The 11,395-nt window shown below is 37.4% G+C and overlaps 2 protein-coding genes across 6 annotated transcripts in view; both read left to right on the top strand.

Moving 5' to 3' along the window:
- The first annotated feature begins 1,136 nt into the window (after window positions 1-1,136).
- On the top strand, window positions 1,137-3,774 carry msantd1 (Myb/SANT-like DNA-binding domain containing 1). Of its 2 annotated transcripts, none has more exons than XM_073813645.1 (3): window positions 1,137-1,532; window positions 2,124-2,396; window positions 2,480-3,774. In XM_073813645.1, exons 1-3 carry the CDS (start codon window positions 1,279-1,281, stop codon window positions 2,772-2,774), a joined length of 822 nt encoding a protein of 273 aa, XP_073669746.1. In that variant the 5' UTR covers window positions 1,137-1,278; the 3' UTR covers window positions 2,775-3,774. The 2 variants fall into 2 exon arrangements, with proteins under 2 accessions (XP_073669746.1, XP_065131557.1); XM_065275485.2 differs by having other exon boundaries at window positions 1,137-1,538.
- A 713-nt stretch (window positions 3,775-4,487) lies between these two features.
- Window positions 4,488-11,395, top strand: part of rgs12a (regulator of G protein signaling 12a) — a 38,274-nt gene continuing 31,366 nt past the window's right edge. For all 4 annotated transcript variants that reach the window (XR_012335156.1, XM_065275455.2, XM_065275452.2 and 1 more), the window contains exons 1-3: window positions 4,488-4,568; window positions 5,637-7,529; window positions 9,945-10,046. Coding sequence is in view for 3 of the 4 variants with exons in the window: in XM_065275455.2 (XP_065131527.1) it covers window positions 5,724-7,529; window positions 9,945-10,046 (1,908 nt within the window). In the remaining variant the exon portion in view is untranslated. The remainder of the gene's footprint in view (window positions 4,569-5,636; window positions 7,530-9,944; window positions 10,047-11,395) is intronic.

Genomic DNA, 11,395 nt, shown 5'->3' with positions numbered 1-11,395 from the left:
AACACCACGACATTGTATAATTTGCTTTGTTTTGTTTAATTCAAATGTTACGTTTTTGAATGTTTATGCCATACATTTTATTTCGAGAAGGGGCCACGAATGGGTGCACCGTACACAAGGGTGGGCCATCGACCTAGAAAATTATAGTAGGCTATCACAACTCTCTCTCTCTCTTGCTCTCTATATATATATTTATAGGAATGTATACTCTTATGAATTGTTTGCATTTGATTTATCTCTTTAGTGAGTTTTTATTACCACAACCACCTTTAGCTTGTTTACTGGGGCAATAAGGTACTGCTATGTAACCAGAGAAACTCATATGATCATGAATCTGACTGCTGCCCAAATGTCACAAAATCCTAACCAATTGAAGTTTAATGTGAAGGTTTGGGTCGTAACAATCTGGCCACGATATGTCTAGACAGATGGCCTAATGCGGTTTACAGTGAGTTAGCCATTAAGGAACACAACCAGCTTGTGTTATCTTGCTAATCCGTTAAATAACCCTGCCCCCCGAGCACAACCCCCCAATGTCCTCCATGTCCCCAAAATCTATCCTTTAAAACATGTGGGTTGGTTTGTAGAGGACTGTAGTAAACAGTGACTTACTAGGGTAAAGGATAACAGGGTTATTACACTTATCTTATGCAGCAACAAGCATCTAAAAACATTGAATACATTTCCGACAACCTTTTACAGCCTGATTGCTTTTTTACCTGATATCAAAACCACATTATTTTTTTTGTATCAATTTAAAAATTATCCTGTGGCTCTAAAAGCCTTTTGTTGTATACATGCACTTTCCCTGAAACATCAGTCCAGTCCATTTCTATTAAAAGCTTTTAAGCTCATAAATGTTCAGACCATGCGGCCAGGGGTGAAACCCGTTACCTTGGCAACAGCACACTCAGTTCCCAGAGGTGTTGTATTTCACATGCAGATTCCCCCCTGTCCGACCCACTTTGTAGGCTTTCAGCTAAAAGCTTTTTGCTACAGAGTGGCACATACCAAAGAGTGAAGGGGGAGGGGTTTGGCTAGAAGAGGAGGGCCGTAACGGGCTGTTGCCAGGGTAACTTGACATCATGGTGACGAACTTCCCTCTTTAAAAGCTTTTAAAGCCATTCCTCCAGCCCTCCAGGTTCCATTTTGAGGCCTCTTAACCAAGCAATGGGGGAAGGGGAGCAGAGGCCTCTCTCTCTCACACACAAGCACATGCTTTAAGCAACTAGCTTAAATCCTATATCTGAAGAGATTTATACATGATTTGTTTATAAAATGGCCTCTGAAGACTGTTTTAGTTACACTGTGCCCGGCTCAAACGAGAAGCACAGGAGGGCTCGTAACTGGACGGATTCGGAGATGAAAGCCCTTGTGTACATTTGGGAAGAGTATGTGACAGAGCTCAAGAAGGCTAAGCGCAATGCAAAGATCTACGAGACGATGGCTAAGCAACTTTACGAATTAACTGGAGAACAGCGACACAGAGAGGAAATCAAGATGAAGATCACCAACATGACTTTTCAATTCAGGCAAGTGTATGTACACTATTGAACTACCTATCTACCTGTTTGTATTAAGAATTATACTTTTAAATAACTTAATGACATCAGCAGTTTCTGGACATTGTTATAGATTAAGGAAGGAATTATTTTGAGTTATTTTAGATTTAAATAGTCTTTTTTTTTACAAACATACCTTCCTAAAAACTTTACTAGTGTGCAAATCAAATCAAATCAAATCAAATCAAACTCAAACTTGCATTTGAGTCTGGGACTGTGCTTAAGCCCTGTCCTAAGTGTCTACCTTTTAGTACTGGTTGGTAAACATAACTACAAAACACTGAGAAAATGACATGTTTGAGCAAGATTTATCAGAATTGTGAAAGACAGTAACTGTATATATGGACTACTGAACTATGGTTATACATTAAAACCATTCTAAATGGGTAAAGGTTAACCAGGAGCCTAGAACATCTATGTTAAGAAGCAGCCTAGTGAGTGCATATTTGTTTACCAATAAATTCCACCATTTCCGATCTCTTTTTTAAGCCAATGTAATTTTACAGGAAATACTTTGTTCAGTACTAGAAATCATTTAACAGCATCTTGTCATTGTAACAGGAAGCTGAAGTATACTGCAAATGGTGGGACACCCGATTGGCCATACTACAAATCTATTGAGCGGATCTTGTCAAAGGTACCAGACCATTCCCATATGAGCCCACCAAACCTCCCGACGTCTGGCCCCTCAACCTCCCAACTTGATTCTTCTGTGCCCCAGTCGGCTCCACCAAGTGGGTTTCTACCCGAGTACACAGGTTCCTCGGATGAAAAAAACATACTCGAGGAAGATGATGGTCTTACAGAAAACTCTGAAAGTTCTTTTGAGACCAGGTAACACATTTGATCAAATTCCGATCACAGATTTCAGTATCATATATCTTGGAGCAGTAGCATCATGGTTTTACCATCTGCAGGTCACAGCCACGAAAGAGACGGAGACTGACGCACACTTCTCTGCGACGAAAGAAGCTGCAAGTCCTGGATGCAATGCTGAAGGAACAACGCAGGATAAGCCATGCGGTAGAGGACGCATGTCACGAAGTTCGCCGTGTTATGCATCAGCAGAACTTCCTGCAGGTGCAGAGCCTTCAGCTTCAGGAACGAATGATGAATCTTTTGGAAAAGATGATTCCTGTTGCATCACAGCCTGCGCACCCCTGCCCCAACCCACCAGCCTCAAAGGGTTTGGGAACACCCACACTTGAGTGATAGAACTAAAGATCACGGATAAGGATTTTTTTGTCTTTTGGAAAGGACGTGTTACTATCCAAATATAAAAGCTTTCATACATTAATTAGATTAGTTTGACCCACATTTAAAATATGGGTAACACTACAATAAGGTTCTATTTGTAAACATTAGTTAAGGTATTAATTAACATGAAATAACAATCTGCAATATTGTTTGTTTGTTAATGTTTGGAAATACAACTGTTGTTCATTCACATTAGTTCATTGTGCATTAACAGGATTCACCCAAAAATAAAAAAAATCTGTCATCACTTTTCATCCTCATGTTGTTGTTCTAAACCTGCATGGATTTCTTTTTCTGATGAACACAAAATTTATTTTGATAAATTATAGTAAGCACACGACAAGCTGATTGTAACCATTGACTTCCATAGTGAAACAAATATGATGGAATTAAAGGGGTACCATTAACTGTGTGCTTACCACCATTTATCAAAATATCTTCTTCATCTTACTGTAGAAGTACAGTAAATGTTGAAATGAACCTTAAGTAAGATTAATAAATAGAAAGATGTGATTGTTAAAATAATTTGTTCATTGTTAATGTTAACTAATGTTGTTTACTTTGTAAACAAATAGAAGCTTATTGTAAAGTTTTACCAAAATAGTCCGACAATATTTAAAAAATGTATCCACGTCCATATATCATGTTAGAAGGATAGCTTTCATGACTGCTGTAAATTCACATAATGTTTTGTTTATGCGAGGTATTTAATTGCCATGTTAGTTCCCTAGAATCTCAGTTAAAAAAGACACATGTAATGTAATCATAGCCAAATCTTTTTGCCACCATATACTGAGTGAATGTAAAACACCAGAAGGACAGTTCAACTGAAACAGACGGATAAAACCAAGTCCTTTGATTATGAACCACATGGCACAATTCCCAAAACTGGATAAAACTGACAAGGATTTGAAATGTTACAGTTAGGTACACTTTCGTAATAAATGTAACAAAATGCATGTTTTGGTATTTGCTTATATTGCTATATTTTCCCAAAAGTGCCCGTAACCTGACTGGCACCCGAACATTATGCGTCACATGCTGTAATTCTTCTTAAATGAGCAGATAAGATAGGTAATCCTCCCTGCTGGCGTGTGATTATTTATAGCTTCTTATAAATAAACGATCAACAAATCCCGTTTGCGTAACGTTATTCTTTGATGAACTGACCTGTCAAACGTTCCTAAGATTCATGTGATAAGAAGAAAAGGCGTTCAATGACCGGGGTGTGGTTTCTCATGAATACCAACTGGCATTTTTTAAACAATGCACTGCAGGTGTAACCTACGATAAATATGTCTTTAATGTTTACAACCGGCTGATTATACTGCCATATATCAATCCGCTGACATCACATTTTGCAATTTAAAATGTATACGTTAAGCAATGTTTATAAATAAACAACATATAACGCACCTACATACATTAATATTCCTAGTGTAGTCAGTCGTGTGCGTATTCGCGTAGTAACAGCAGCGTAAACTGTGAAAATGAATATACTGAATGAACTTCGTATGGTTTCTCCAACCGCCAATGACAACGTCGTATTTTTTAAATATTGAACATGATTGACAAGCCGGTTAGCCAATCAGAGGCTTGATATCAGTTTGCAAACGTTACGGTGCCATAGTGACAAGAGAATGACGCTTTGTATTCGCCACAATAGTGAATGGAAGTGGTTTAAGACCGCCGCGAGACGTGAAGTCCGAAATACAGTAAAGAAAACTTTGGAATGAATAAAAGTTACAGGTAAGCGCACTTGCCTGCTTTTGTTTTCCTCAAATAAAAACGTGTTAATGGAAAGCGACGCTTTTGGTGCTAGTTTGTTTACTCTTATCATCACTATTTAAAAACAGCTGTTTGGTAGTGTTTGGTGACGTGAAACTCAACGAAACACACTATTTGAAACATACCTTACACTTTTAGATAGTACAAAGTAACATAAAACTATATTTCTAACATTATTGGACTATCCTCGCTTTAATCGTATTTTCTCTGATATAATAGCACTGCAGTGATTAAAACAGGTACATGCCTTAATGTCAAAGCATAGCATTTGTTTTATAAATATTAATAATAATACAAACGTTAACTGCTTTAAACAGCACACATATGGGAAACCATTAGTTCCGACGTGCGATAAATTACAAATAAATGTAATTCTTTACATAAGGTTGTATTTTTTAACAGTTTGTTAATGCATTAGTTAACAATGAGCAACACATCTACAGCATTTATTCATTTTATCTTATGATAATTTCGGCAATACTAATAGATACTAATAGATTATAAAATCGAGAGTAACTTTTAACATTAGTTAATGCACCATACATACACTAACATGAATAACTCTGTATTGACATTAACTAACATTGACATGAATTAATACATGTTTGTTCATGTTAGTAAATGGTTTTACTACTAATGCAACCTTATTGTAAAGTGTTAATAATAAATGTTTAAAGAATAGTATATTGAAAAGTCATAAATTTTGACGTCATAATAGTTATAAAGTAATTGTATAAAAAAATGTTCAATGGTATTTCAAAGTTTTTATACAATTCTAAATGATTTTTTTAAAAAATGATAAGTATTTACAACAGAATAACCTGGTTCCTTCATCAACTATGTGAAGATTAACTTACTAGCAGCATTATGTTAAAATTGTCTCCTTGTAGATCACCTTAACCATATCTCCTGTGTGTTAGACTGAGTCTGTTTTTTCCTATTAGGTTTGTTTGCACTCTATATGTCATGTAAACAAATGACAGATGTCTCATATTTGAACTTAAGTCACTCTGCCCTGTTTTTCCTTAGCAGTATGATTGCACATAGTTTGTGCTGGGTCTGAACAGGAAAACGGCACCTGTTTCTTGTACTGCTGTTGTGAATTTCAGCTTCAAAATGAGAGTTTTGAGATTAGATGATTCTGCGATGAAGCAATTGGAACGTCCTTGCAGCCCAGCTGTCCGCAGGGTTGAGATGGAACGCGGCAAAGCTGGCTACGGATTCACCATAGCCGGCCAAGCACCTTGCGTCCTGCGTGGAATAATAAAAGGCAGTCCAGCGTACAGTGTCGGACTACGTCCTGATGACCGCATCCTGCGCGTGAATGATACGGATGTTTCTGAGGAATCACACGAAGTGGTGGCAAAGCTGATCGGCACATCATCACGGTCACTCTGTTTGCTGGTAACATCAGGTGACATACAGACTACTGGCTCTTGCTCCACTGTCAAGGAGCATGTTTGTCAAAGTAACGGTAAATTGCCATGGCTCAGTCCTGGAAAAAAACCTTTCTCTGAAGATCCTAGTGCTATAAATATGAGGGAGCCGATGCTTCAGTCAGTTGGAAGTTTTGATACTATCTTTGAGATCTCAGATCATGGCACCATGACCACACAACAAGAGCAGCACAAAAAACAACGACCTGTGTCCGAACCAGATATGTCCTATTGGGTACAGCAATCCAAACCCAGAGGCCACCCTATTAGTCTTCTACAGATGGAGACATCTCGAGTTACAAGTGAGGACTCTGTGTTCTCAGACCTCCAAAGTCAGAATGATTTTGTGTCAGACTCCAGCCTCCTGAATGTAGCAATGGTTGTGGGATACATCAACTCTATGGAACTGGAGTTAGTGATGTCACAATCTGAGGAGAAGGCATTGCAAGCAATCCGTGAATGTATCAGCCAGATTGGGATTAAACAGAAGACCCATTCCCTGGTCATGATGAAAATCAAATGCAACTGTGTACAGCTTTGTGATGAGAAAGATGCTGTTCTTGCATCTTACCCTGCGGAGAGCCTGGCACTTTGCGTCATTTGTACGGAAGACAGCAGGTTTTTCGGTCTTGTCTGTACTGATTCGACAAAAAATGGGGATGATGTAACAAAGACGGGCAGCTTGAAAACATTGTGTCACGTCTTTTTTGTAGATCCAGAACTTTATGACCACAAGGAGCACCAAAGCATCGTCGGGCACTTTGGAATTCCGTGCACTCCAGATCCAGACACTAAAGGCTGTTTGGAGTTTCCTCAGACTCCCCACTCTATTTCACAATTTGTGTCTGTCCTTTATTCTGACATTGGAGACTATATTGAAAAACTGAGACTTAAACTTGACAGCGAGAATCCAGATGAAGGACAGCAAAATATGCGCAACAGCGGCAGCGACAGTGGAATTGGAAATGCATCACCAGATGATCATGAGAGCATCATTGGCCAGTGGAGCTTCACATCTCCAAACATTCCAAACCCACCACCGGATTATTCCCAGCACAGGAATACTGAACTTCTCAAACCTGAGCTCAGGTGCCTCCTATCAGAACCACTAACAGTTACTGCTCAACCTGTGACGCAAGAAGGTGCCTTTGCTGGGGCAGATGCTTCAGCTTTTACCTCTTTTCCTCTGTGTATGCAATCTAACTTGTCATCTAAGCACAAAAGCAGTCAACACCGACCTTCTGGCTTAAAGGCCCGATGGCAGAAATCTCGTCCCAATAGCACCGAGTGCTTGGTGGAGAGAGACAGTGACGAGTCCAAATCTAAAAGTAGCCTCCTTCCACCTGCCATGGAACAAATTCCAACTCTCAGATACAAACCACTAGAAGATTTCAAACACCCTCAGAAAATGAACTTCACCCCACAGCTTGAGGTCACATGCAGGCTCTTCAGCAGTGCGTCCAAACAAAAGGAAGTGGAAAATAAGGTAAGAAAGATTTTTCGACACACATCTCTGCTACAAATGAACATTTAAAGTTTGTGTGTGGAACCTACCATTCTCATACAATAACATAGAAAGTGACAAAAGTGAAAATGTTACAATTAACCCCACCTATGGTGTAAATTAACCCCACCAAAGCGGTTGCTATAACACTTATTAGAAACACAAATAATTCAATACTTTTCTATCTATATACTAGAGGTCAACGTTGTTTGTATATCTGTCATAACAGACAGATATCCAGTCATTTATCCATCCATGATCCTTAATTTAACCATAATTGTATTATACATCATGGCATGCAAACCTGTATTCTACATATTATACATCATATATGCATATATTTTTGAGAGGGCAAAAATCATGCCTACCATGTATATAATACCAAAGTAAGCAAGAAAATCTTAGTCATGTCTTCGCTGTCTGGCCAGTCTTACAGCATTTTTATTGCCAGCATGCTAAATTAAAGGATTTATTACAATAAGCCATGGAACAGATGGTGCGGCAAGTATCAGGCACAGCAGATGGAGCTATTGGGTTGATTAGTGCAGTTCAATATGATTATGCTGAATAGATCAGCCTTAGCTCTATTTACAATGTTGAAAGTCACCTAGAAACTATTTGTCAGCTGTGTGATGAAACGGACAGATTATTTGACTGATATAATTTATTGCTGGGTCATTTGTCTCTTTTTGACATGTTTAACCTCTAAGATTTGATTTATAAAGCTAAAATTGTAATTATTTAAATTTGTATGTAATAATTATAAGATTATAGATAATCAGATTATGTAGAATATAGTAGGAAATAACCTCATTTAAATGCATTCAGTGAACTTAAAAGACGGATGGTCTTTGAAATATATATTTATATTAAAAACATACTTGGAAAGTTTATTATCAGACAAATAAATACACAGTAAAAAGTATTTTGCTGTCTTATTTTTTTAATCAAACTGGCAAACTAGCCGTTTTAACTTACTATTTTAAATTTACCAAAAAAAGTAAAAATTGTGTAACTCATTTTGTTGAGTTGAAGTGATGTCAAAACATTTGAAAATGTTAAATTGTATGTTAAATTGACTAAGTTTGAATGTACTTTCACAAGTTCTCATTAACATGTAATTGATAGGAAAGTCTCAGAGCTCGGAATTTTAGCTTGAACCAAGAGTACTCCCCCTCTTTAACTGGGATACAGAAAACTAGCTGAGAGTGAGGTAATGGGGTGGAGGCGGGATGCTGCAAAAACTGTCATGGGACAGAGGTGAAGAATGGCTATTTATAGGCACCTCTTCGCGCTAATTGGTTGGATCACATGTCCTCCCGAACTTAGTTAAAGGAAAACAATATTTTACTATGTTCTTATCTCAACTTAGACTAATTAATACTTATCTTTTTTTCAATGCATGCACTTTTAATCTTTGTACAGCGCCTCATGAATGTAGCCTAGCCCCATTAATTCCTATGGCTCCAAACAGGGATGAATTTAGAAACCACCAAACACTTCCATGTTTTCCCTATTCAAAGACTGTTACATAGTTACAGGAGTAAGTATGGTGGCACAAAATAAAACTTTTGTTTAGAGCCATAGGAATGAATGGGGCTAGGCTAAATGCTAATACATTTAAGAAGCACCGTATAAAGATCAAAAGTGCATGCATTGTAAAAAGATAGGTATGTATTAATTCATCTAAGTTGAGGTAAGAACATAGTAAAATATTAAATACATTTTAAATATTTAATAAAAAATGGTTTTTATTTAAATAAACTTGATAAAGTTGAAGGCAGCAAATGTTTTTACAGTGTATCAGTGCAGTGTTCAAAATAAAAGCAAAGGTTAGGTGAGAGAAGAAGAAGCAGGTTATGTACATTTATGTACAGATACCCACAAGACATCTCAAAACATGATGCAAGGGAACCCAGTGAAATATCTGTTTTTTACATGTCTTGTATGTTTTGTTGGATTACTACAATGCAACTTTGGCCCCTAACTATAAACTCCACGGTGGGCTTTTATGTTTGGGAAACACAAAAGCCCACCGTGGTATTTATAGTTATTTATAGTCTTGTCATGTAGCACTCACTGTAATAAATATAAGAAGCAGTGTGTACCCAGTAAAGTTTTCTCTGCTGACAAAATACCATTCAGTATGTAAGGAATAATTGATGATGGGCCGATGAATTATTAAAAAATAATGCACACCCAAAGTGGTAATGCCGTATGATGCAAAGCGGAGTACCACGGTTACCACAGACATTGCTCTGGTGGTTATTTTAAGACATTTGACAGGTCAGGTGTGGAACATTTCTCAAACAATCAGAATAAAGCATTTAACAGCCATGTTGTATAAAAATTTTTATCATCTGCAATCAGATCTTAGGTTAATGTTTCTCTTTTCAGGGATCTATATTTTGGGCACTTACTAAAGGACGCTCCTCTATTCGAAGAACAGCAGCTCCTGCTAAACGGCTGAGTCTGGCTCATTCACTTAACGACCTTGAGGTAAGTTTAACCAATTTTTGAATTGCAATTAAAATGCATATTGTATACTCAATGACTCCTTTCTACAAAGAACTCTATGTTTTGCTACTACGAAAAAGAGATACAAGCCTTCTCAGTTTACTCCAAATTGTCTCTCATTTTATTTACCAATTCAGAAGCGGGTCGGCCATTCTGCATTATGTTTAGTCCTGATTGTCTGGCTATTTAAAATTTTTGTTTCGTTTATCTCTAAATACACAGAGCGGCCTTTGTAATAGACCATTTCTTCTGAGCACGACGACTTTGTTTCAGTAAACTCTTTCAGTAAACTCATGGCATGTGTGTGATTGTACCATTAGTATCCTCTCTGAAATGTAAAAATGTTGCCAGTCCACTACTGTCGTTCCAAATCATATAGTATATTTGATGCCTTAAAATTACATATTTTAGACCAATATACTGTAGTCTCATGGATTTGAACTTGCAAGTAGGTTTGAAGCTGGAAAAGGTTTGTCACCTCTCCAAGTGTGGAATCTGAGAGGAGTAGGATTTCCCTTTGGCTTTTCCTGGAACTTGAAGCAGCCTTTTTCATGGACCTAATGCCCCTCTAGTGGTCAGGCATTCTGGAAAGTGTGGTTATGAGAACATCAGTCACACTGATGCTCACCCAAAGAGTTTTCAACAACACACGACAGAGAGAGGGAGGGTGTGTGAAATTGAGATGCTTGTTTGGTTGGAAAATGCTTGGTCTGAGCATGTTTTTTTCTTTGCCAGATAGCATGAAAGGCCATATAGCTCTATATTTTTGTGCTAAACTTAAAGCCAGTTTATAACTTTTTAGTAAACAAAAATCAGTTCTTTACTCTTAGAATAAAGGTGCTACTAAAGTTGCTCACAAGGATGCCATAGACAGATTTTTTTAGTTCCCCAAAGAGTTCATAGAATAATAAAACCATTTCTTCTTTCTTTTTATGGACTAAAGAACCTTTTTCCAGTGCCATCAAGCAAAACAAAGGCACATCACACTTTTTTGTTGACTTTTAAAAAAGAGCAATGTGCTTTTCCTTTTTTATGAATTAATCTTTTAAATAGCTGCAATTAACACCACCTTTGCAGTATTTTGGATGGATTATTTGAAAATACTTTGCTTTTATATGTTTCAAATTCCAAAATAGAAAACATCTTGACAGTGACAACACACTGATGGATTGTTTTAATCCATAATATATTAAAAGTACTAATAGAATGCACATATAGTGCTTTACAATTTGGAGTGTATGCCTTGATATCTATAAAGAGAAAATTGCACTATGGCCAAAGACAAAAAAAGTTGCTCATTGCTGCACACAGAATTAACAAGTTTCATGGGC

The sequence above is a fragment of the Paramisgurnus dabryanus genome, chromosome 2 (assembly GCF_030506205.2).
Source record: "Paramisgurnus dabryanus chromosome 2, PD_genome_1.1, whole genome shotgun sequence".
NCBI lineage: Eukaryota > Metazoa > Chordata > Actinopteri > Cypriniformes > Cobitidae > Paramisgurnus > Paramisgurnus dabryanus.
The sequence above is the reverse complement of the archived record's forward strand: the minus strand, read 5'-3'. Positions and strand labels throughout refer to the sequence as shown.

Bases quoted from the DNA above. Each gene is read 5' to 3' on its own strand.
- msantd1 (XM_065275485.2), top strand. From the start codon at position 1,279: ATGGCCTCTGAAGACTGTTTTAGTTACACTGTGCCCGGCTCAAACGAG. The intron at 1,539-2,123 runs GTATGTACACTA...TCATTGTAACAG, and splicing joins ACTTTTCAATTCAGGCAAGT to GAAGCTGAAGTATACTGCAA. The intron at 2,397-2,479 runs GTAACACATTTG...TACCATCTGCAG, and splicing joins GAAAGTTCTTTTGAGACCAG to GTCACAGCCACGAAAGAGAC.